The sequence below is a fragment of the Achroia grisella genome, unplaced genomic scaffold (genome assembly GCF_030625045.1).
Source record: "Achroia grisella isolate CSIRO2021 unplaced genomic scaffold, CSIRO_AGI_Agris_v1 utg2946, whole genome shotgun sequence".
Lineage (NCBI taxonomy): Eukaryota > Metazoa > Arthropoda > Insecta > Lepidoptera > Pyralidae > Achroia > Achroia grisella.
In genome coordinates, this window is record NW_026712782.1 from 336,394 (window position 1) to 363,493 (window position 27,100).

The 27,100-nt window shown below is 36.7% G+C and overlaps 2 protein-coding genes across 2 annotated transcripts; both read right to left on the reverse strand.

The window, feature by feature from the left end:
* Positions 1–1,325: 1,325 nt before the first annotated feature.
* LOC131843273 (uncharacterized) lies at positions 1,326–6,488 on the reverse strand. Its single transcript, XM_059191906.1, has 3 exons — positions 6,429–6,488; positions 2,820–2,935; positions 1,326–2,610 (listed from the first exon to the last, which is right to left on the reverse strand). Exons 2-3 carry the CDS (start codon positions 2,913–2,915, stop codon positions 1,408–1,410), a joined length of 1,299 nt encoding a protein of 432 aa, XP_059047889.1. The 5' UTR covers positions 2,916–2,935; positions 6,429–6,488; the 3' UTR covers positions 1,326–1,407.
* A 2,734-nt stretch (positions 6,489–9,222) lies between these two features.
* Positions 9,223–23,311, reverse strand: LOC131843247 (T-complex protein 1 subunit gamma). The gene is made up of 12 exons (XM_059191854.1): positions 23,186–23,311; positions 23,048–23,109; positions 22,779–22,955; positions 21,943–22,140; positions 17,820–17,944; positions 16,860–17,055; positions 16,224–16,378; positions 15,321–15,489; positions 14,485–14,577; positions 13,538–13,652; positions 12,610–12,788; positions 9,223–9,432 (listed from the first exon to the last, which is right to left on the reverse strand). The coding sequence occupies exons 1-12, from the start codon at positions 23,214–23,216 to the stop codon at positions 9,313–9,315; spliced, it is 1,620 nt and encodes a 539-aa protein (XP_059047837.1). The 5' UTR covers positions 23,217–23,311; the 3' UTR covers positions 9,223–9,312.
* Positions 23,312–27,100: the final 3,789 nt, after the last annotated feature.

The following is a 27,100-nucleotide window of genomic DNA, read 5'->3' on the forward strand; positions in this document are numbered from 1 at the left end:
GATATGTGCGTTTTAATAAAATTAATGTAATGTAATAAATCATATATTTATCACGATGGTTTCCAGGGAGGAGAGGCCCACGTGGAGGTCAACCTGACACAGCACATTGCTAGCAATGTAATTATTAGTCCACATTACCTACTAACAATCCCCTACCCAACAGTTTTACCAATTACAGTCGCCAAGTAGCTTGCTTTGTAAACTTTACTGTAAACCTTACTTTGTAACCGTTTACCGTCAGGTGGGTCGACAGCTTGTATGTCATTCCAGCTACATAAAATTTGTATTAGAAAAACTTGACCTTCATCTTTAATTTCTTTGATCAATAAAAAAAAAGCAAAACAGAATTTTTTTGTTCAAAATGTTATCTAATACATTACTATATATTTCTTAAACCAGTTAAGTAATTTTTGAGTTTATTAGTATATTGTACTGTTTCCACCTATTAGTAGTTTAGACGTATGCAATTATTATACATTGTTGATTTTTTTGTGTTATTTATATCATTATAAATTACGTCTAGTAATAGGTATACCAATTTTTACAGAGCCTCATATAGGTATTTATTACAATAATAATTAATAACTGTAAGTCGTTTAAGTACTAGCTAAACAGACCAAAATTCAACTCACTGCACCAATCGTTACGGCCAATTTATAAAATTCTTTTTTTATAGAACTCACTAAAATGATTTACACCAAAATACAAAGTCTCAGGAGCTGAGGCCCTTTCGACCTGAAACCCCAGCAAGACATTTAATTACCGTCAAATTTATCGCTGCCCCATTAATCCGCGACCGCTTCTGGCTGGGCCGGTGAAAAAATAAAAAACCAAATCTATCCCCTTGATTACAAGCTGTCACGTCGTTGGATTTTTTCTAAGCCCACAATTCTAATTAGTCACGTTGGTTTTGTAGCTCGAGCATCTCAAGTGAACATCCATTTTCTTAAATGCGCACTGTAATTGGCCCCCACCTCGGGATGTTGCCAGCCACAAAATTTATTGCTTAATTACCTCAAGAAAACACGTCGCGCCCGACATCCCCGACAGATGTTTTTTATTCGCGTGGAAAAACAAAAACGGTTTAAGAATGACATTAATTAATTCTTAATGAAATTCATCTTCGCCCTCCCGTGTTTTAATTTAAACGCTCGATTTATAGCTTGTACAATTTGTCGCAACTCCACCCCTCCATAGTAATTAAAACGAGAGCATTCGTTATTACATTTATTAGCGGCAACTTACACCAATAGTTTGTAAAATCTGCATTCGAAATGCAATGCTTTATGATTTTTATATCTATTAATAAATACTACAGTAATGCTAGAGATTTAGCAATTCAATATAAGCAACATTAGTGGCTAGTTTTCAACTATGGAAAAAACGAGCCAAAAAGGGGACAAATGTTTAATATTTTCTTTGATAAGGGTCCTCTATAGCAGTCTGGAATAACGGCTCTTCAAATCTTAAGTATCCGTCATCTGGTCGCACGACGTCTTGAAAGGACTTGTGAGTCAACTGATCGTTGTAGTCAATCCCTTGACTGTCATGATACTGGTGGCTATTAATTAAATTCCTATTAATATTTCTATCATTGGAGTTGTTTTTTAATTTTTCCTCCTTCTTCGGCAATACCGCTGTAGGCGTTACTTTCTCCTCGATTTTTTTATCTTTATTGACAGAACCAGCTCCGGCTAAATCTCTGTAATTCCTTTCCTCCTTCCTCAGTGGGGCGTAAGGATATCTGTTCCTAAATCTGTAATCATACCTTCCCGACCTCGCGTAAATATCGTCGTCGAAACGTCTGTAAGGATCCGCAGAGTATCTATACCGCAAGTCGACACTAGGTGGCGTCCGAACAACCTCAGGTAGATGAGCGTAGTATATAATCCTTTTAGGCTTCCTAGACACATAATTGTCTAGAGTATCGTCGTATCTATCGACTCTTGGGACGTAACCCGGCATGTACCGCCTTCGGTCGTATAAATCATAATAGGGATCGCGTCTGTATAAATCATCAGTGGGATAGTATCGATCATCGTAATACGGTCGCCTCGACTCCGCCGGATAATATACTGCTTGTCGGGGATATACGGGCTTGTACGGCTTATTTCTATCGTCCTCGTCAGGTCGGACAAACTCTGTTCGAATATCGTCATTTCTTGTTCTTTGAATCGATTGTTTATCGTTGCGAGACTCTGATGCTTCTAGCTGTTTATTTTGGGTGACAAAGTTAATCCTTGGCATTCTCGAATTAATCAAGTCCCCGGAAGGCTGCGGTGGTGTCAGAACCTCGCTTCTTTGTTCTACAACACGATCAGGATACGGCAGTTTAATCCAATTTTCATTGGATGCTCTAGCTCCACGCCCTGTTGGTTTATCTGTTACTCTCTCAGTCGTCTGGTAAAGGGGCAGTACTTCCTTGATCTCGGGATTTGTGATTGATATTTTAGTAGTTTGGTCTTCTTCTGGAGGTAGTGGCCCAGGAAGCCATGGTGTCTGATGGTTTATATTATTATGGGTCTCTTTTCGTACATCAGAATGAATGTTGTAAAATTTTTCTTCTTCGATTACATCACGGCGCCCCCTAGCCGTCTCATCCAGGCTTAGCTGTAAACAAAATGTAGTTATCTTTTATCTTACAAGTGATCTTTGCCAGCTCAGTAGTTACTGAGATCTATAAAAACTCTTTTCTAAATCTTTTAAGTCCAAATTATACACAGAGTAGATAGTAAATACCATAAAATGTTGGTTAAGTATTTTCAGAGTTTATTACGAATAAAATTTATAAAGTAAGATTTTATACATATATAAACTACCTCGGTATGCTGTTCATAAGCGTGCTGTATTTCTAAACAGAACACGGACTTTGTAAGAAGGCAGCACCAAAAAACTACAATCTTGGTTTTCTTCATTTTAGCCCAGATTTCTACACCTGAAACAATTAATGAAAAAAAATGTTTAACTAGCCTATTATTTATTATGTGAAAAACTATTTAAAATATGAACATATAGATAAATTATTATATCAATTTAAATTTAATACTGGCTAGTAATCTTTAAAATTCTCATATCTCTGCAAATGAGATAGCATCATAGAAAACTGAGAAGACAAAAATCATCGTTCCTAAGAATATCGTTCATTTCCTGTCCCTGACGGTCCGAGGCAGCGAGTTACATAACTCTCAAGAAGGGCGAACACAAGAGATCTATGCAAAGCTCAGTCCTACAACAAACGCCTTATTAAAAAAGGACACTATGTACATATTAATTTTATTTAATTCACCACCTAAAATCCAACGTACTTTCGCATTACAATAATAACATAATATACATATATTGACGCATTTCCCGAGCTAGTGACCAGCACAGGATGATGAAATCTAACGGAAGCGTCGCAGAGTCCGGCCAACCGTGATTATCGCAGTAATCAGAGGCCACAATTTGACTTTTGCCTAACATTTTTTGAAGGTAACAAAATGTAATTATTCTAGCCGTTCAATATGCATATAGTTGACATACTACATAGGTACCTATAGATACGTTTTGAATGATATTATTATAATAATTGTAATTTGTAATAGTTTTGTAGGTATTTTTAATACTGATATTTGTAACTCGTTTTATAATATGTGTAGCTGTACGTATTTACATAGCATAGTCACCGCCCCGAATAATTCACACAGTGCTATCTGATGCCAAGTTAAGTAGAGCTTGTTACGGGTTCTAAATAAGTGAAAATACATAAATATTATATTTAATAGAAAACACCTAGACCAATACAAAAAAAAAATCTATTGAAATGTGTGCAATATGCGAGGAATCGAACCCGCAACTATTGGAAGTAAGACGTAGAGACGTAGAGAGTGTATTAAACCGCTACATCACCGTTGCCTTTGACAAAAAATAAACTACCGATATCTCCCATTATATATCTTTCTTTTATCATGCAATAATGCATAATTATGTTCTGCTTTTAAAACATTTTTAAAATCAGGAGTAGGTATTTAGGTATACTGTAGTTATATAATATAATAGTTGTAATAATATAATACTGTATATAAATATATAATACACGTATAAAAAATTCCCACAGACGATTCAATGTTTTGTATAGGCAAGCGTGTGACTGACAGACAGACAGACGTTCCGCTCCATATGGGTTGGTTATTGACAATGAATATCGATCACCGTTATCCTCATGGTCTAAATGCCAAATTCAATGGACACAGCCAATAGTTAAGCTGACCTAGATTTTGGACAAGCCTAGAGCTACCATTGTCAACTAGTAAGTACATTTTATATAGACAGCGCAATACTTATAATCGCGAGTTCAATTCCCGATCAATATATATAAAAAATATGAAATAAGAGTTTTTATTGTCAATTTAGTAGAACAAAATTAGTACTTAATGTATAAAAGTATTTATAAAATTGGATGTAACTTTGTACACAAAATATAATCGACCAAATTAATTTATTTAATGTGGGTAGAAATAAAAAAAAATTGTATCTACGCAACAAACAACAAAATATTGTTTAATAAATAGTCCAATTTTGTTTAGTTGCCACCATCGTAGTATAAAAAAGTTACTAACAACCAGTTTGGTCGTCACCATATTTTAAGTTAACATTAATGGAATTTTAGGTGTTTATTACTAATAATAATAATAGTCCAATTCTATCACCCCATCAAAGGGAGAATACTAAAGAGTATATAGATAAATAATAATAATAATTAGTCCAGGGTTAGGACAATTCATACAGCGCCATGTAGTTCCAAGCTAAGCAATGCTTCTACTATAGACAAATGATATTAAACACTTAAGTACATTTTTTGTAAATATATAATACACATAAAAACACTCAAAACGATACAAACAATCATACCCAAAAATACAAATGTTTACACCGTGCAGGGAATCGAACCCGCGATCATTGGAAATAAGTAGCGATTAACGCTAAACCACCGAAACCGTCCGATTTTTATCGAAAGGATACTGAAAGGTAAATGAACATCATGCTTAGAGTCCCAGCAAAACAAGAAGTAACAGCGCAGACGGGGGATGCAAAGCGACGCTATGGGTGACGCAACGGATGTAGTCGTCACGGGTAAAACCATGGTGTACAGCTAGTTTTTTATATAGATATATGAGTTTAACCTTACGAGACCTTTATGGGAAGTGATCAACACGTGGCAATACAGGAGAATAGGGAAAACAGATTTAAAAAATAATCTAGGTCTTACCGACGATGTCTATTCTAGATACAAGATAGCCTGTGTCTATCACCGTGATATAATATATCGTCATATTAAATATTGTAGACAATCAGACACACTTGCATTTATTATCCCTAATAGTACTACGAATTTACACACTAATAACTAATAATATTAAAGTTTAAATAATCCTCGTATAAATAAACCCAAATATTTATGTTAAGAACTGTCTCGAACACTTCAGCTTTCACACAAAAAAATACGACGACACACACGTCGAACTTATAGCATCTATCTTTTTGCGGTCGTAGATAAAAATGTCCTATATGAATCAATTAATTTCTATTTAACAGGCGTTCACGAATAATATTTATTGCTATTTCTAAACTCTTATGAAACCAGAAGAATCATAGGTAATATACACTTTATACCACCATATAAAGGTGTAGATTACAGAATCCAATATTCCAGGCTATGTTGATCACGATTCTTTTGATACCATCTTGATTACTATTCTTCCCTATTCTATACACAGAATAACTCCAAATTATAACATTGAAACTACAATACATTAAGTATTCAAGCAGACCTCAGACAGCCTCGACGGCCTCAGTGGTCCAGAACACACCGCTTTACTTCGATTCTTCGCGCGGTGCAAACATTTGTATTCATAAGTATGATTGTTTGTATCGGTCTGGTGTTTTTTTATGTGTGTTATGTATGATTTACAAAAAAAAAATTATGTAGGTATTCACATCAGCGGTCTAGCACTCTTAACACAAGCTCTGATTAACATTGATGGAGCTGTGTGAATTACCGAGACCAAAATTATATTTACCAGAATTATTATTATAGACGAATTAGCATACAAGACCCGCCGTAGCAATCGTGATACTCGATATTAACATTGGAAATAAAATACATGGTTTTCACTTCAATTTGTATCCACTCTCATATATCTCTGATTGCAGACGTTCATTTAATAATTATATATTATTCCAATAAAAGATATTTTTAAAATGAAATCAAATAATTATTAATACTATTTACTGATTATCTTATATTTAAGTAAGTATTTAATTATAATTATTATATTGAAATATTAATTCTTTACCTATATACCTATATATACTATATTCTCTGGGTCAAAATCATCTAGGAGGTTTAATTTTTAATTTATCTAATAGTATAATATCGAACGGCTTACCTTTACATTCCACGAGAAGTCTCCATCCAGCTTGGGCTGCTGAACCACAATGTGCAGGGGTGCTCTGGTCAACTAGTTCGTCACGCAATTTGACCATTTTGTTCATCCACACAATTGTTGCGCGTGCGCATTGACACAACACTATTACTCTCGTTTTATTATGTAGTAGGGAAATTTGACGTAACGGATGAATTATATTATTTGAAAGTGTATTAAATTTTTTTTTCCATCCTGAAATACCAGATAGTAAGCGGTAACCATGGTCTTTATACTTAAAAAATATTACATACATAACGTTCTTAAATATGACGCCCATAATACCACTCTTTCGTTGCCGTTGGACTGATGTCATGCCTTCTATAATGTCACTTATCTGCACCCTACACCAAAACAGCTTACCTATTTATTTACCTACCCAGACGACTTTTTAGCTCATCCCCAGTAAACATTCTGATAAGAATTTGCATTACAATATATTGGTGACTATTTTTCAAGCTTTTTGGATATTTTGACAGAAAACACAATCAAAGCATATTTAACTAGTCAAAATAACGAAATCAAATCTACATAGGACTTTACTAACAGTAGTCTTATTAACTAACTCCAACAAAACTAAACGCTTTAGTTATTTTTCTTAACTGTAGTCGGATATCAGGCATTAGACAAGTGATACGATGGTGAATATAAATCATACGATAATGGACACACGGCGTAACGGTGGTGTTTTAATTTTTTATTTAACAATAGCGGTGCGGATGTGTCACCTGCCACCTCTACCACACCGTCCACCATCGGTAGCACGCTGAACTGCTAACTACGTAACTAAACGCTTAACGCTCACAGTGTTTATTACACTACTATACCAATAACTCGTGTGTTTTGAAATTAATATAACTAAAATCTGCGCTCAAACTCTGCCTGGAGCTTAGCAATTTTATTATCAGAACAAGTCACAAAACATAATATATATATATATATATTGTATGTTCAGGTTTTTTTTTATTTCGTTAGTAATGCTGACAATATAACCTATCACGGTATATCACGATATAATATAATATTTTAATTATTGGGTTCATTTTTTTTTCATTTTTCGCAGTTCCATCCACTTTTAAGAGTCAAATCCAATAGATGGACATTGTAATCGCTTTTTAGACTTCAGGGACTTTTAAATTGCGTATAAAATAAACACAGTTTAGTAGACATATTATAAAACTTTAATACTATTAATGTTTCATTGTAATTGCAGTACAGAACGTAAATGCATACACTTTGCAGTAAGACGATACATGTGACCATAAATAACAGAAACGAATTAAATAAAACTAAACCTTATAGTATTGAAATAATAGTGATATTCATTGAACATAATATCTCGAGATAAGTAAGGCATCGTTAGCACTAATGTTATGCAAAGCTAATATAAGTTGTTACCGTAATGTTAATTATTCATATAATAGATATTTTATACACTAAAAATATTTGAATTACATAGAGAATACATCACATCAGTGACATTAAACTATAGCAGCTACTGTATCGACTCTTTCTTAAGTCTATTCAGGAAACAAAACATTTGTATAGATATGTTAGTATAGTGCTTAACAATTTATATCTCTCCAAAAGTAAAACTACCTTTAATTTATGATAGAAAATTAATACTGTATAAGATTTTGACTGCAACAAAAGGTCGACTAATTGTGTGCTTGCTTGCCAGTCAACCTTTACCTTTATTGAAAGTATATGAAAAATACATATTAAATACTCTAAAACATGAATAATTATCATTATATTTATACACAGAACTCGATTATTAAATATTCATGGACAAAATTTTGCCTGTGATGTATTTGGGTTCTTGTTAAGTATTACAATTTTCTATAATGGCTAACAATAATTAATAATTTTCTCGTGCATCCGCAAGAATCGTTCACCCGACTTAGCAAATTTATTATACCTAGCTACAACAATTTACGACAATTTAAAACTATTTGGTTATGCAGCTACTTCAAATATTTCAGTTCCAAAATCTGTTTTTGTTATTTACACAATAACATAGTCGATTGTAGACTTTCATTGTATTTTTTTTATAAGAACGACAGTTATTAACAGAATGAATCCATGATAATTTTACAAAATTGAAGCAGTTATTTATAAGGTGTGTAAATCGATAGATAAGATGCCATTTTACAGCAAGCCTAAACCCATGTTTATTAAACTCTGTGACGCCCTAATGTAAAATAACCTAGTGACTTACAAAAACTAATTTATTCGAATATAATATTCATAGTTTAAAAACCATGGAATTTTCGCTTGTGATACGGAAATTGTATATAAAAATTGCAATAAACCTAGTTGTATATTGGCCATAATACGAGGAATATGACATATCATTTTGAAACCACTTTTATTTAAAATTGTACACCTACATTAATCCACATCGAATTTGAAAGCCTGTATATTAATAATTCATTTTGTTTCCCTGAAATATTATTGCAATCAGCATTCATCCACAATGTAAGCATAGTCTTATAGTCTTTAATTTTTTTTTTAATGTATAATATTATACAGGGTAAGTAAAGGATATACAAAGCTAAAAGCTTTTATCAAGAAGTCAAGAGGAAGAGGTTTATAAACCAATTTTCTGGTTTTATAAATCCTTAGTACAAACGTCAAAGTTACGTGATTCAAAGTAGCATGAAAAATATAAATTTTATTTTCGGATGTCCCCTATGTTTCATAGCAGAAATGACTGACATGAATACTCAATCTTGCTTTGGTATACCTTTCATGACTAACCCTGTACATACATGATGAATGTTGTTATACAGCATGTTTTGTCCATGAATACATTTATAATTAAATATCTATGTGTCGCGTACAGTTATTCCTGGGCGGCCATAGCGGCGGGAGCGGCAGGCTCGTTATTCTTCTTCTTAGAACCAGACACAATGTCGTCGATCCGGAGCAACAGTATTGCCGTTTCGACAGCTGTTTTATACACCTGGAAAAAGAACATTGGTTAGGTAATTCATAATTTTAATACTCCTTAAAAAATCACAAATTGCAAAATAAAAACGAAAGCGTTTTATAAACTAAAGTATATTTATTTAAAAAAAAAATGACGGTAAACCTCACACTAATTGAACCTAAGAGTATTGATAAGCTATAACCTACACTGTTTCGATTACAAATCTATCACTACCACATGAATGAGAAATAATAATTAAATTAAACATAGTAAATCAGACATGCCATAGGGTTAGGAAGTAAATATGTAGTGACTAATTACTTACTGCAATACTATACGCGACACGATGTAATGTTGCGGCGCGACCATGTCCCGCACTTGGCCGGTGACGTCACACTCACCTGCAGCTTGACGGCGAGCGGGGCGGCCGTGTCCCGCACTTGGCCGGTGACGTCACACTCACCTGCAGCTTGACGGCGAGCGGCTCCCAGTCGGCGAGCGGGGCGGCCTTGTCCCGCACTTGGCCGGTGAAGTCACACTCACCTGCAGCTTCACGGCGAGCGGCTCCCAGACGGCGAGCGGGGCGGCCATGTCCCGCACTTGGCCGGTGACGTCACACTCACCTGCAGCTTGACGGCGAGCGGCTCCCAGACGGCGAGCGGGGCGGCCATGTCCCGCACTTGGCCGGTGAAGTCACACTCACCTGCAGCTTCACGGCGAGCGGCTCCCAGACGGCGAGCGGGGCGGCCATGTCCCGCACTTGGCCGGTGACGTCACACTCACCTGCAGCTTCGACGGCGAGCGGCTCCCAGACGGCGAGCGGGGCGGCCTTGTCCCGCACTTGGCCGGTGAAGTCACACTCACCTGCAGCTTCACGGCGAGCGGCTCCCAGACGGCGAGCGGGGCGGCCATGTCCCGCACTTGGCCGGTGAAGTCACACTCACCTGCAGCTTCACGGCGAGCGGCTCCCAGACGGCGAGCGGGGCGGCCATGTCCCGCACTTGGCCGGTGACGTCACACTCACCTGCAGCTTCACGGCGAGCGGCTCCCAGACGGCGAGCGGGGCGGCCATGTACCGCACTTGGCCGGTGAAGTCACACTCACCTGCAGCTTCACGGCGAGCGGCTCCCAGACGGCGAGCGGGGCGGCCATGTCCCGCACTTGGCCGGTGACGTCACACTCACCTGCAGCTTGACGGCGAGCGGCTCCCAGACGGCGAGCGGGGCGGCCATGTCCCGCACTTGGCCGGTGACGTCACACTCACCTGCAGCTTGACGGCGAGCGGCTCCCAGACGGCGAGCGGGGCGGCCATGTCCCGCACTTGGCCGGTGACGTCACACTCACCTGCAGCTTGACGGCGAGCGGCTCCCAGACGGCGAGCGGGGCGGCCATGTCCCGCACTTGGCCGGTGACGTCACACTCACCTGCAGCTTGACGGCGAGCGGGGCGGCCATGTCCCGCACTTGGCCGGTGACGTCACACTCACCTGCAGCTTGACGGCGAGCGGCTCCCAGACGGCGAGCGGGGCGGCCATGTCCCGCACTTGGCCGGTGACGTCACACTCACCTGCAGCTTGACGGCGAGCGGCTCCCAGACGGCGAGCGGGGCGGCCTTGTCCCGCACTTGGCCGGTGAAGTCACACTCACCTGCAGCTTCACGGCGAGCGGCTCCCAGACGGCGAGCGGGGCGGCCATGTCCCGCACTTGGCCGGTGACGTCACACTCACCTGCAGCTGACGGCGAGCGGAGCCACAGACGGCGAGCGGGGCGGCCTGGTCCCGCACTTGGCCGGTGAAGTCACACTCACCTGCAGCTTCACGGCGAGCGGCTCCCAGACGGCGAGCGGGGCGGCCATGTCCCGCACTTGGCCGGTGACGTCACACTCACCTGCAGCTTGACGGCGCGCGGCTCCCAGACGGCGAGCGGGGCGGCCTTGTCCCGCACTTGGCCGGTGAAGTCACACTCACCTGCAGCTTCACGGCGAGCGGCTCCCAGACGGCGAGCGGGGCGGCCATGTCCCGCACTTGGCCGGTGAAGTCACACTCACCTGCAGCTTCACGGCGAGCGGCTCCCAGACGGCGAGCGGGGCGGCCATGTCCCGCACTTGGCCGGTGACGTCACACTCACCTGCAGCTTCACGGCGAGCGGCTCCCAGACGGCGAGCGGGGCGGCCATGTACCGCACTTGGCCGGTGAAGTCACACTCACCTGCAGCTTCACGGCGAGCGGCTCCCAGACGGCGAGCGGGGCGGCCATGTCCCGCACTTGGCCGGTGACGTCACACTCACCTGCAGCTTCACGGCGAGCGGCTCCCAGACGGCGAGCGGGGCGGCCATGTCCCGCACTTGGCCGGTGACGTCACACTCACCTGCAGCTTGACGGCGAGCGGCTCCCAGACGGCGAGCGGGGCGGCCATGTCCCGCACTTGGCCGGTGACGTCACACTCACCTGCAGCTTGACGGCGAGCGGCTCCCAGACGGCGAGCGGGGCGGCCATGCCCCGCACTTGGCCGGTGACGTCACACTCACCTGCAGCTTGACGGCGAGCGGCTCCCAGACGGCGAGCGGGGCGGCCATGTCCCGCACTTGGCCGGTGACGTCACACTCACCTGCAGCTTGACGGCGAGCGGGGCGGCCATGTCCCGCACTTGGCCGGTGACGTCACACTCACCTGCAGCTTGACGGCGAGCGGCTCCCAGACGGCGAGCGGGGCGGCCATGTCCCGCACTTGGCCGGTGACGTCACACTCACCTGCAGCTTGACGGCGAGCGGCTCCCAGACGGCGAGCGGGGCGGCCATGTCCCGCACTTGGCCGGTGACGTCACACTCACCTGCAGCTTGACGGCGAGCGGGGCGGCCTTGTCCCGCACTTGGCCGGTGACGTCACACTCACCTGCAGCTTGACGGCGAGCGGCTCCCAGACGGCGAGCGGGGCGGCCATGTCCCGCACTTGGCCGGTGACGTCACACTCACCTGCAGCTTGACGGCGAGCGGCTCCCAGACGGCGAGCGGGGCGGCCATGTCCCGCACTTGGCCGGTGACGTCACACTCACCTGCAGCTTGACGGCGAGCGGCTCCCAGACGGCGAGCGGGGCGGCCATGTCCCGCACTTGGCCGGTGACGTCACACTCACCTGCAGCTTGACGGCGAGCGGCTCCCAGACGGCGAGCGGGGCGGCCATGTCCCGCACTTGGCCGGTGACGTCACACTCACCTGCAGCTTGACGGCGAGCGGCTCCCAGACGGCGAGCGGGGCGGCCATGTCCCGCACTTGGCCGGTGACGCCGTCGACCCCGGCGGTGGCCGCACCTGCAGCATGTTGAGCCCGCAACGCCGTCAATGTGCGAATCGTGTTCGCGCCGCAGTTCTGGGCCAATGTGCGCGGAATGATCTCTGTGTAAACATCGCAAACTATTTATTAATATTCAAAGATTTATTTAGTTGCTCAGAACTGAGAATTTTATCCACCAGGAATGAACCTTTTAATCAATTATTCCATTGAATTTAAATATAAATATGGAAACTGTATGAATCTAATGGATTGACTCGACATTGCAGGCGTGAGACACACAGGCAAAAAACAACGTTTTAATGAAATTAATATTGAATTTCTTCGATATTCCGCTCTTTGTTCCTATTTTTTTCATAAATATACTTAAGACATTACAATTGAATTAAAAATTATTTAGTTCCTGGTTTTTCCTTATTTCCATTTGGCTCCTGGGTCACATTACAAACTATAAGTATGCGTCACCAATGTTACTGCTATAAATGCGGAAATTTGTGAGTGTGGATGGATGTTTGTTACTGTTTCATGCATAAACTACTGAATGGATTTTATTTACACTCTTAAAATAACATAGCTTATGTATATATAAATTTCACGCGAGTGCAATCGCAGGCACAGCTAGTATTGAAGTTTTTTCACATTGAAAGATTCAGCTCGATGGCAAAGTGAGTAAAAATTTCACTGATATTGTATACGTAAAAATTTCACTGATATTGTATACACTTTTTTATATTGAGCAGTTCGGCTGGATAATGAAGTGAGTAAAAATTGTATATAGGCAGATGTAACAGATACGTGTGGCGTTAAGAACCACAGATGACCATATATATATATTTAGTGACAATGCACTGACCGAGCGCGTGTGCGACGGCGCGGTAGGGCGAGGCGTGCGGCGCACGGGCCGCAAGTGCCTGCGACACCGCCATCTCGGCGGCTCCACCGCCCGCTACCAGCCGCGGGCACACCACCTGCGCAAAGATCATATTTTTATAAGGGTTCAACAACAAAAAATAGAACAACCCGATTTGCTACCCCTTGAATAAGGGACATTCACAAAATTGCTGATATCAACTTTTTTCCATAACAAATGAATTGTTATTATTTAGTTGTTTACAAAATTTACAATATTATTGGACTAAATCAAATAAAAGTGGCTAAGGTTTAAAATTATCATTTACTCACCATTACCATATATGGAATGTGAAAGAAAATTTAATGAATGATCAAACTTTATATACTTTTTTCTTCACTCTTTCAATCCTTGAATCCATAACAAATATGGCGAATTAACTTGAACGCAAGAAAAGAGTCTCTGACGATATTTGTATTATAAAATATTGCAATATTCATTCGTGATATACTGAAAATATACCCTAAAAAGCCGTATTTTGCCTAGTGTTTACGTGAGCTGGTGTTGTGGACAATTACGTCAAGCTCTGGTGATCTAAACTCAAGCAATTGTTGCTTGCGGCTCGTGACCCGGCACCTGTACAGCGTGTGAAGTGCCCCCGAGTCAGGCTCAAGGTCAGTGGTGTTTTACATTACGTTTTTCACGGTGGCCTTTGGTTCTATTAAAGAACCTTTGAGGAGTATAATTAGTAGGTGTATCCATGAGACATCCGCGTACCTAATTGCTAGGTACATATGAAGTAAACCCCAAATTGACGGCTATTTACACGCCTCTCCATGTCTTATGGTTTTAAAAATAGTGAGAGAATGTTTATTCAAAAAGCTGGTTAGGTACAATAGCTTGTGGTTGGTTGCTTAATGCATAAGTCATAAAATAATTGATTTATTTACCAAATTTTTAGCGACATGTAGAGCATCCTGAAGATTCCTCTCAATCTCATTTAGTACATCCTTGGAAGCGCCACGTAACAATATAGTACAAGCCTGAAACACAATACAAATACTTTTTTAATACATTAAGTACGAAAGACAATGTGACATGGACATTTAGATGGGATCTGAAAATGGACAAAAGTAAAGAATGGATATTCCTTAGAATACACTATGAAAACTTTTAGTATATGAATCACCCCTCAAACCATAAATTTTAAGTTACAAGATAATTTTGAAAATAAACGCAAATAAAACCTTGACCTTAGAATATTATATACATGTATACATACAATATATTCAATTTTATATGTATACATGTATAATATTCTATTAGTTAATAATCAGATTCGATTTAGCAGTGCTTTACCTCCGATGATCGTGGTTTAGATTCCTCCCACGGTCTAATCTTTTGTGTTTATAAGTATAATTGTATTGCTCTGGGTGTTTTCTATATATATTATATAAGTATTTACAAAAAAAAAATATCTAAGAGCTCTCAGTTGTCGAGCACCCATAACACAAGCTTTGCATAGCTTGGGACTAAAAGATGCTGTGTAAAATGTCCAGGGATATTATTATATAAAAAACTAGTTATACTTACTTTGCCCCCTGGACTTTTACAAACAACATATTTGTGTAAATCCATTGTGTAGTTTAAAAGAAAGTGAAACAATAGGCAAACAGACGCGTACTGTAACTGCTTTAAACTACTAGAGACCTATCCTTCTGTCTTCCATGAACAAACTGGAAAGCAAGATGGTGGCAGAATTAGGTAGTTGATGGACTCTACTCACCTTGGGGTTTTTACACTCGGTGATAAACGTGAAGTACTCATCACCGAACTTCTTGATCTCGAACTTGCCTGCGCCGGTACCAACGTCAGTTTCCTTGAGCTCCTCAGTGCGGTTCACGATGGTGGCGCCACAAGCGCGGGCCAACCGATTGTTATCCGTTTTGCGTAATCTGTATTAAAATATAAAAATAATTATTTTCATGTAACTGGAATGGTGAACTGGAATGTTTAAGAGAATACAAAGATTCGAAATGTGAATTTACAGAAGTATGTTAAAGAGAGATACAAGGAAAGCCAGGGTTGCCGAGGACCAGGCAGACGTCGTACTTCATGGTTGAAAAACCTCAGGCAGTGGATTAGGATGAGCACCAGATCCTTTTTCAGGACCGCCGTGGACAAAATATAGATCTCTATAATGTTCGCCAACCTCCAATAGGAAATGGCATCTACAGAAGAAGAACTGGAATGATAAATTAGCTGACGATCCATCTGATGGTAAATGGTAACCGTCGCCTATAAAGGGGGGAAGCGGATTGTTAGTAATGTGGACTAATGAACCCATTGCTAGCAATGTACCATGTCAATAATATTTAATTATGTTAAACACACAACTAAATATATTATGATTAACTAATAATGTCTAAGAATTATTGATTAAATAATAACCAGAAAATTAAAAATTGTAACGCTACAATAATAAAAATAAATTTTGCTAAGAATCATCTCAATAACATGAGTTTTCAAAAACTCCTTTGTATTACGTTCCCATTTAGTACATCATTTAAAAATTGATATGGCATGTTTTTTAAAGAATAATACATCTAAAGAGGCATCACAACTTTACCCCAAAATTAAAAAAACAGTACAATTAACATACACACATTGTCTCTAACTCCAAACCTACCTCCTAATAGCCGTAATGCCGGCTTTGACAAGATAATGCTGTGCCAAATCTGATATGCCTTTTTCTGTAAATACAATATCTGGTTTCAGGGCAATGATGTCCTCGCATTGTCGCTGCACATGCTCCTCTTCCAACTGCAGCAGTTTTGTAAAGTCCTATAAAAACAACAATTATGCTGGTTAAGTGTAAGTCAGACTACAAACATACATCAAGACCAAAACAGTCCTAACACTGGTCATCCACACCTCCCTGTGGGGGGTTTTGGGTGTTGGTGCTCATCCTCCATGGATGTTTCTTATGGAACATGTTTCAGATTCCGATCCATACTAATGGTATAAATGCACATTTATAACATTAGTATGTGTCTGGTTGACCTTTCTTTTTACAATAAAATAAGCTACACATATTTTAATTAAGCTTGTCATGAAGATAAATTGAATCATAAGAGCTGATGTTGGGGTCAGCCTTCACGATGAAAACCATGTTGTGCTAAATGGTCTGGTCTGTAAATATAAACAAGTGAAAGAGCTGACACAGGATATCTTTTATCTATTATCTTGTCTAGTCTAGCATATAAAAAAGGTACAGAATGTTTCCAACACACAGAAAACTAACACACAGTAAATGTGTTCTAACCTGTTCACCAAGAATCTCAATATTGGTTTGACTTTCTCCCTTCTTGTACTCGAGAGGACAGTCAAGTAGGACAATGCGCGGGTTCTCAATGTACCGCTTCATTTTAGGATGTGTAACATCCTTGTTGATCATCACACCATTAAGCACACGTGACTCCTCTATACTTCCACCAGGGATTTTTTCGATTTTGGCATAACTGTAAAAAAAACAGCAATAACAGGTATTTATTTTTTTTATGAAACATTGTACTTTTTGTAATAGACGATTATAAGACCTCAAATATTTAAGACCTGGAACAATATTTGGCAAAGATTGATTTCTAAAGTCAAAGTAATATGTCGCCTCCACCTAGGACATGTCTGTTTTCCTACATTTCTATGTAAAACAGTTCATGATCACTGAGCGAATGTGGCTTGGATGAAAAAACTGTGGAACATCTTTTATTCAATTGTGCATATTTATTAGTCAATTATTATGACATAACTACCCCATAATTTCCCAGTCCTGCCATTGTCTTATTTCTTTTAATCTTGTCCCATCCGAGTTTGAAGAGGTTTTCATTATAGTCAAATTATTAGCTAAATTTATAACTAATATTAATCTGAATTTTTTTTTCTCAACTAGCTCTCTCCTCCAATTTAATATTAAATGTATTATACTACTAACTAATGTCGTCCTCTTAGTAATAAAAATCCTATTAATCCTTGTTTGTTTTGATAATTTCATTCCATTAAGATGAGATCTTTAGTCAATATGTTTTACCAGAAGATTTAAATTTATATAAAGGTAACTCATATAAACTCACATAAAGGTTCCTGTACTAAGATATACAGGCAATATATACAAGGGTGTTGACTAATTTAACTTTAAGTTAACTGTAAAAGACCTACATGAATAAAGATATTTTGATCTGATTAATAACAATTAACTAAAATAATATTGTTTGAAAGGTTTACTCACTTCTTAATATCCACCTCAATTCTGCCATTATCATTCACAGTTACAGTGTTCACAGCATCTAGTGCAATCTCCACAGCCAGGTTAGACCAGCGGCTAATATACTTTGTAGCAACACATGATCTGATCTAGAAGTAAAAATGTTAAAAACTGATTACCACATATATAAGTATAGTAGACAAATAAATCCACAAAAAATTTTATCAGACCTCCTATGTTGATATAATAATTATAAGGTTTTCTAGACAGATCAAATTTGAAACAGTTGTCTTGTTATTTGAAAGATAAGATATAAAAACTACTATATACAGATTGTTGGTTTTCTATGTATGATATTCTCATGACCCAGATGAAGCAATATGTCTAATCTGACTCCCAATCTGAGATTATTACATGAGTATGTCATCACAACATTAATGTTAACTACTAATAATCTAAGAGCTTGTAAGCCCTGTAGGTCTGTATATAACTGTCTTTCTATGAGACTAGAAATTTCTTTATTGAGTCAGAGCATGCTAAGTATGATTACAGTCCCTACACCTGTCTTTAAGATTTTAAGGTCAGGATAGTAAATCACTTAGCACATACAAACATTATCTTTGATATTTTCACTTGTTATGATTTAAGAGGACTATTACAAAATGATGCCGCTCAACTTTAGGTTTAATCGTATGGATTTACGCACACACACAGTAATACACGCACACAGACGCAAATAACCGTGTAGCTCAATCGGTGTGGATTTAGTATGAACCATTTTGATCCTTGTAATATTTTAATTAATAATGTGATATGTTTTTACTTAACTGAGTAACATAAACTATTTATTGGATTTTTTAAATAACGTGATTTATCTTAATTATCAAAGTGCTAATAATGACCATATTTTTTTATTATATTATTCCTAGAGGGTTGAAGTCAGGATGCTGGCCGATTGTATAACTAAAAGCCAAAACCTTAAGTAATATGAGTAACAAATAATTGGGATAAGGACAGGAAGATGAAATTACTATAACATAAATGTACTATTTAATTCTTATTATATATTAATTAAATTTATTTATTAATAAATACAAGATAATTTATTATAAGAGTCGGATGCATTATTGCCATATTCACTTGTTCTAAATATTAAACTTAGGCAAATAATTATTTTACTTATATATAATAGTTGTGTTTTCATGGCTTTATTTCGATTTAAAGTTCCCATCCATATATATATATTAGATGTGGCCGCGACTTCGTCAACGTGGTATAATGAAATTGACCAAATAAAGGAAATATATTTAGATTATAACCCAAAAAAGTTTCATTGTTTCACTTAAACAATGATATATATTTTATACAACCTTTCATCTCAGCTTTCCATCCCTTACAATCCTTTTTCGCACTATAAAGTAGTCTATGACCTTTCTCAGGGTATACTATCTGTGTATATGCATACCTATCTATATAGACTATCTGTGTATATATATGGCAGTGAATTTACAGGGTACAGGGGAATAACACCTCAGGAATAAAACATCACATTCTCAGGAATGGCAATGCATGGAGGGCCGTCAGCTTGTTTGCCATTCTAAGTTGTATAAAAAAACCTTCAACTGCTATCATTGCTGTTTCCTGCATCATTGACGTCGCCGCATGATTGGCTGATATTGCAGCTTCTCGTTCTTGTTTGGCCGATTCTTGATTCATGATAAATAATTACATGTTAATATCAAAACTTTTTATAGATTATTACAAGACGCCTCATTGATTATATGGAATGAAATCACCATGAGCTATAGAGACTTTGGACAGAACCTTAAAAGACCTTAGAAACACCTCTGCTCTCATTGGCGGGATTACTTTTATACTTTTGCTGGAGATTTCTGAAAGACTCTCTGTGTCATTAACATCGTCTCCCTTATGGACTTTAATTGAAAGTTTAAAACTACTGACAAATTTGAGAACCCATTTTTACGGAAGCACAGATAGTGATTTCCCACACTAACTGCTCAAACTTGAGGAAGGAATTTCTTAAAAGCATGCTCCAATCATGAAGTTTAAGCCCGCCGAACATGTGCAATGGCGTCCCATTGGATATGTTGCTTACTAAAGAATTGAAAGACAATTTAATTGTAGACCATTATAACCGGTACGTTAGCTGGGCAACCAGCTCATATACCAAGAATACCGACGATTCCAACTGATCTGCCAATACCATTTTAAAGTTAAAATATCATCTACACATGTAATAGATCTATGTATGTTTTGATCTTAAAAAACTACGCAGATTTTGATTCGTTGTTAACAGAATAGATAGACTCAAGAGGAAGGTTTATATATAACGTCCCAATACTGTACACGGATCTTTAAACGCGCGATAACCTATATATCCCATATTCACGCGGGCGAAGCCGCGAGCTAAAAGCTAGTCTCTAAATAAAAACATTTATAATGTTGATTTTTCACCCAAACACGCATAATTATTTGACATAACTGTACAGTAATGAAAGTCCAACGAGTATAATAACAGAATGGCTGCAATTTAGAAATATGTATCTGTATTGTGTAAAATAAAATAAAGTAAATTGGATAAAATATCTCTAAACATTAAGGAATATAATTTATATATAATTTGGTAATTTATTTACAATCCACATTGCATACTAGATGATATACACTATATAACATAAGACAGATGTACGTAAAAATAATAATGGTATTTTTATAAACAATAACCCTATTTTAATTTAGAAAAAAACTACAAAATAAACATAAAGTAAAATTGGTTTACATTTCCTTATTTTTTTTTTCTCTCAGATAAGCGTTATTTTTAAAAATACTAAAATGTTCTCTTTTTTAATTTTAACAATTAATTGCCATTAGTGTGACGAAATACCATGCTCTTGTGCTTTTTATAGTGCAGCAGGGTAGGTAGGTTTTATTTGTAGCATAACTGTACTTTTGTTTTGGCATGCTAAAATAAATATTATATATATATTTAACAACAACTTTAAATTAATATTCGTAGAAATAAGTATATATTAGCAAAATTAATTAAATATTACTTAAATTATCAAAATTGTTTAGTCGCACTATACTAATGTTCACTGGCAAATGTTTACGAATGTCTTATCGTAGCGGTGTCGTAAAAAATAGTATAGGTCCTAACCCGACGAGCGCTAGCGCATTTTTTGAGAATTTACTTTTGGCGCAACGGAATTTATACAACTTTCAATTATTATCGTTGTTTATTTTTTTCTTAGAAACTTATATTTTTTTTATATTTCTAATTTACAAGTATATTAACTTTATTATTATGTTTTTTTTTATGCAAAAATTTCGTTGTATTTATGAGAAAATTAGAAATGATTATGGCAAAGTTTTGTTGAAATTTCGGGTTTCATTATGATCAATTTTTTAGATATTTAAGTTGAAAATGAAAAAAAGGACGATGCTGTCTCAATTTATAAAGTAATTATCAAGTTTTAGTAAAGATATCATATCAATTTATGTTTGTCTATTAATGAACGACGACCCCAAACTTCTGTCTCTTAGCGTTTTTGAATAAACTATTTTAGAAATTAGGAAGACTAACAAAGAGAAAATTAACATTTCAAAGATGTTGTTTTTAAGATTAGATATCTATCTATATAATTCAGGAATCAAAATGTATATCCGACTCTTAATTTCTTAGAACCAGAACCCCAAAGACCCCGCTTTTACGCCAAAAAATGTGAAAGGCCTCTTAAGGTTCATGTTTGAAGTCATCACATAGTTATTTTTGAAATTTCATATTAACTAAGCCCATGACTTCATAACTTCGTAAATTTCTTGTTTATAAATCAATTTAAATAAAACATTATATTTGATATGCTTACCACAATAGATTAGTAGAAATCATATCCAAATTGGTTAAGACATTTCTGAGATTATCATGCAAAAAAAGTACATAGACAAGACCAGAATTCTAAAAGTAATCATTTTTCATCATTATCATTTTTTACAGTACATAAAGTCCACAATAACAATCTTTCATGTACAGACAGCAATCAGTTACAATTTTATCGTATGTATAAAAGTGTTACTAAATATTACTAATATTTTAATTGGGGGAATATGATTTAGTTAAGAATCTTACCACTTCTTTGAGTTTGGCTCGGTCATTCAAATCTATTGGTATAGAAATCTTATCATGCAGCAGTTGGACTGCATCCTCCAGAGCCTGTCGGTACTCCCGAATGATAACAGTTGGGTGAATATTCTGCACCAAGAACTGTTCAGCAACAGCCAGCATCTCGCCAGCTAGGACTATAACTGATGTGGTCCCATCTCCAACCTAAATACAAATATAACAATACAATCAATAAACTACCCGACCAGAGAGACATTGTCCTGTCTTAGTGAAGGTACCAACTGTTGTGTGAAATTAAAATAGTTGTTAAGTTTTCAAAATAATTCCGATTTTGTACACAATTTTTTTAATTTTTCATAGGAACCTTTGTAAGAACCTTCCAAAAAGCGTTAGAAAACAATAAAAAAAAGGATGAACGAAGTCAGTTACGACATTCTCAAGTTTCTTGAGAAACTTGTTGAAACTTGAGAATTTTTTATTGTATAAAATTTAAATATATTAATATTTAAATTATTATTTTCTACTCTGTAACGAAATGATAAAACAAATACACACATATATATATATATATATATATCACCTTATCTTTCTGTTCTACTATTAAACAATTTTTGGATAAGTATTTTAATGATAATAAAATACTTATCCAAATAAATTGTTTTTGTACAGATATTTTTTTTTATATAATATAATAATATATATATAAAATTCGTACAACTATTTAGTTGCAATAAGATAGAACATAACGACCAGACATATATACTTCTCCACAGCTAAAAAAATATATAGTTTAATATTGGTTCATTTGAATATACTGAAAAAAATGACTAATAATTTCTAACCTCTTCGTCTTGTGTTCTAGCAATTTCGATCATAGATTTAGCTGCAGGATGTTGCACAGTGATCTCGCGGAGGATGGCGTTTCCATCGTTGGTCATCACAATACCTCCCATGGGATCCATTAACATTTTCAACATAGCCTGAGGCCCAAGGCATGTTCGTATAACATCCGCTATCGTCTAAAATAAAGATAAAACTTTAACTTTAGACACAAAAACCTGTTTTTTAGAATAGAAATTTTGTTTAAAGTGCAATTAATATGGATAATTACTTTTCCTGCATTAATATTTTCGAGCTGAACCTTCCGACCGGACTCACGTTTTGTATTTTGGCCTGAAATTGAAAGAGAATTTAGACAATAAAATCAACGCTTTTACAAAGACTTGGGAAAAAGTATTACTGTACTCACTCAGGACTAAAATTGGCTGTTGACTAAACATCTCGATATTATTTTATGCGAATTCTTTAAGTTATTCTCTTTGTGATCTTCAAAATCGTCTTTAAAAATCAGAATCGCGTGGTGTTACTAAAGTTGCCAGATCGTGAAATACATACTACCACCTCGATTAAAACCAAACAAAATTGTCGCTTCATTTGATGGAAAAATTATATTCCACTTCTAATATCGGTGTATATTTAGTTTTGTGATAAATGACATATATTTTAAAACTACTTAAAGAATTGGAGTATTTTGAGAATTAAGTATTATACATTGGCAACATTGTCCATTAAAAAAAAAACTAAATACTTTTTTTACAGCAATGATTAGACGGCAAAAACCAAGCAAAGACTTTACGTTTACACATAAAGTGAAGTGAGAACTTAATTATGGAAAGCTGTAACTAAAACATTAATTGTGACATTTATTATACTAAACGGATTAAAGTATACAATTTTTGAATTGTCTACGGGCTATTTGCAAATTCTGAAAATTGCGTGTGAAATTTTCTTAGAATAGTAATTTCAGACAGTAAAATCATTACTTAATAGTGCTTCAACTGTTTTATTAGGAACATTTTTTTGTTCTGAAGTATGGAAAAACTTGGTATACGTATTTTTCGTCAGTCATACTGACGAAAAATGCGACTGATTTGTAATTATTTAAAAGTAAATTATTCTAAATATTCAATAAAATTGTTTATTTTAGAATTGTAATGCTTTTGGCATCATTATAGTCTGTCTATGGCCGGTTTAATGACCTGTTTGTTTATTTCTATATTGAATTGGATGGATTGAATAAGAAGTATCTTATCAATATGATAATTCTATTAATATTGTAAACGCGAATGTTTCTGAGTGTGAAAGGATGTTTGTTACCCTTTCACGCAAAAACTACTGAACGGATTTTGATGAAACTTTACAGTGATATAGCTTGGGTATATATCAGAATAACATATAGACTATATTTCACACGGGTGAAACCGCGGGCATAGCTAATATGAAATAAATTCCGAACACAACTATCTATTTCTTAAGCTTTTAATCAAATTTTATTAGTTTTTTTAAATTTAAACTGGCATTTATTTCTATAATAGCCACTTTAAAATAGTTACATAAAATACAAGTCTGTTTATACACGCCAAATAATCAATTCATGAAATATAAGCATACAAGCTGTCCTCTTGAACAAGATTCGAAACCGTGTCTGTTATTTTTATGAAACACGCAACAAAAGCACGCTGTAGTTATTTGAACAAATTATAAAATTAAATACATACAGTGCTAGTTAGCAAGTGAAATATTGGCAATAAAAATATATAGATGGCGCTGATAAAGTATGCTTTTATTCGATTCTATTAGAAGGTCGCAGAAACCTCACGCTACGCTATTTGTTAGTTTCAAAATTATCCGTAGATTAATTACTCTAAAATAAATAATAGAATTCTATAGAATAAATTAATTATATAATATTAACCTCACTGTTGTCATTATTATTCTATTTATATATGGGTACCTCTAGGTATACCTACCTACTAGCTAGCTATCAGTTTTCCTTGGGTTCTTATATTATTCCATTTGCCGCCTTGTTTGGAATGCAGTTTTACCTGAATTCTAATATAATAAATGCATTGGTTTGGCACACGTAAAGATATACCCGACCTGACTATTTTTAAGAATCGTCTGTCATAGTGCATAGATGCCGCCAATGTACCTACTGATAGCCCAGGCATACTACGCGTACCTGTATAAATATATCTTAATTGATTTGTCGAAGAAATAGAAATAGAAATAATCTTTATTCCAATAAACTCATTACAAGCACTTTTGAATAGTCATATTTTGATTCTACCACTCATTCGGAATGCAGATTCATCACAAGAAGAACGAGCAAGAAACTTGTGTGTTGCTCTTTTTAATAGATGTTTTTTTTATATAAATAATTACAGTATAACAAGTAAGAGGCATGCGATAATCAACATAGAAGTCGCTACGCACTCATTATTAATGTAATCAGATAATATTGTCAGTGCTATAGATTTAAATTTTTCTATAAAAACATTATTATCGTTAACGAATTCATCAATTTTATAGTAAGCTTTTTTGCAAAGGAACTGTTTTATTTGACATTTAAATCATTTTTCTGGCAGATTTATAACAGACTCTGGTATTTTATTGTAAAACCTTACGCAATTGCCATAAAACGAATTACTAACTTTAGCCAAACGACATTTAGGTAAAATCAGTTTGTTATTGTTACGTAAGCTTTTATTAGTGCAATCACTAACTCTTTTGAAACTGTCTATATTCCTTCTGGCATAGATGATATTTTCATAAATGTATTGAGAAGCAACGGTGAGGATATTTGATTCCTTAAAACACTCTCGCAATGACTCCCATACCATAAATGGAGCGAATGGCCCTCTTTTGTAAAGTAAATATTGTATTTATATCAGCTGCTTTGCCCCATAACAAAATACCATACGACATAATGCTATGGAAATAGCTAAAATAGACAAGTTTAGCCGTTGCCACGTCTGTTAATTGTCTAATTCTTCTTACCGCATAAGCGGCAGAACTAAGTCGACTCGCCAATTTAGTAATATGAGCACCCCATTGCAACTTGGAATCTAATGTGATACCTAGAAATACAGTATCGTCAACAAAATTAATAGATTTATTGTCCAATACGATTTTTGAATCTACCGGCCTTACATTAGGGAGAGTAAATTTGATACATTTAGTTTTATTTGCATTTAGTAGCATATTATTAGCCGTCAACCATATTAAAACATAAGAGTTTTAAAATGGACCGTTTACTTCGTCCATATCATCAATATGTCGATTGACTTTGAATACTAATGAAGTATCATCAGCAAACAGAACTATGTCAGCTATCTTTTCTACCAATATTAAGATTCTATACTTCCATCGGAATAGTATTCACTTCCCTTCTACCGCATTTCATCACATTAGTTAGCCAGTAGGTTTTGATTTATTTGAAAATGCAGAATAAGAGGTCATTTGAGACACGATCATGATGTTGACGCGTAGTGCGTTTCATTCATACCTATAAGCAACGGTTCCGATTACCATGAGGTCGACATTTAGCTTCTTTGTCGTTCTAATTACACAAAAAATATTAGAACAGAATTAATAGAATAATAAAATTCTATGCCATTAGTAAATTGTTGACATACAAGATGAAGTTGAAAATTATTAGATATTTTAGAATAAGCTGGACCTATTCATATTTACTAAGTTGATATAAATTAATTTATACGTATAGGGTCGATAACGCGGAGTGACACTGGTGTATCAGGAGTGTCAGGTATATAGTCTACGGTAAACGTTTGCCATAAGATGGGCCGTATGCTTGATAACCAACATCGTAGGACATAAAAAAAAATATTTTACTCCAATATTGTTTAATATATTAAACGTGTATATACATGTTTTTAAATACAAATTATTTTTAAATAATCACAATTGACTATTTATATAACGACAAATTTATACAATCATACTTATTTATCGTATAGAAAACAGACAAATACATAAAGTTTTTATGCAATTGCAATTTGACTAGAATAGTACAGATACTTATAATGCCAACATTTTAAATTATTTTATATTACCTAGTATTTATTAGGTATTAATACCTATGCATTTATTTTTTCCTATTTCGCAAATAAACGATCTACACACGACCCTAAGAAAGGGGCCACTATCGAAGCATTGCTTTGAAACGCCTCGGATCACTAACTGTTGTAGATCGCCTCATGTGTAGTAAATTTAGGGCCGATAAAGTGATATCATAGATTTTTTTTTTTTAAATCATATCATAATCAAAAATATCATAGATTAAATGATTATACTAACGACC

Bases quoted from the DNA above. Each gene is read 5' to 3' on its own strand.
- LOC131843273 (XM_059191906.1), bottom strand. From the start codon at position 2,915: ATGAAGAAAACCAAGATTGTAGTTTTTTGGTGCTGCCTTCTTACAAAG. The intron at 2,611-2,819 runs GTAGTTTATATA...TTTTGTTTACAG, and splicing joins CTTATGAACAGCATACCGAG to CTAAGCCTGGATGAGACGGC.
- LOC131843247 (XM_059191854.1), bottom strand. From the start codon at position 23,216: ATGTTTAGTCAACAGCCAATTTTAGTCCTGA. The intron at 22,141-22,778 runs GTTAGAAATTAT...ATTTGTATTTAG, and splicing joins CTAGAACACAAGACGAAGAG to GTTGGAGATGGGACCACATC. The intron at 16,379-16,859 runs GTTAGAACACAT...TTGTTTTTATAG, and splicing joins TTGAGATTCTTGGTGAACAG to GACTTTACAAAACTGCTGCA.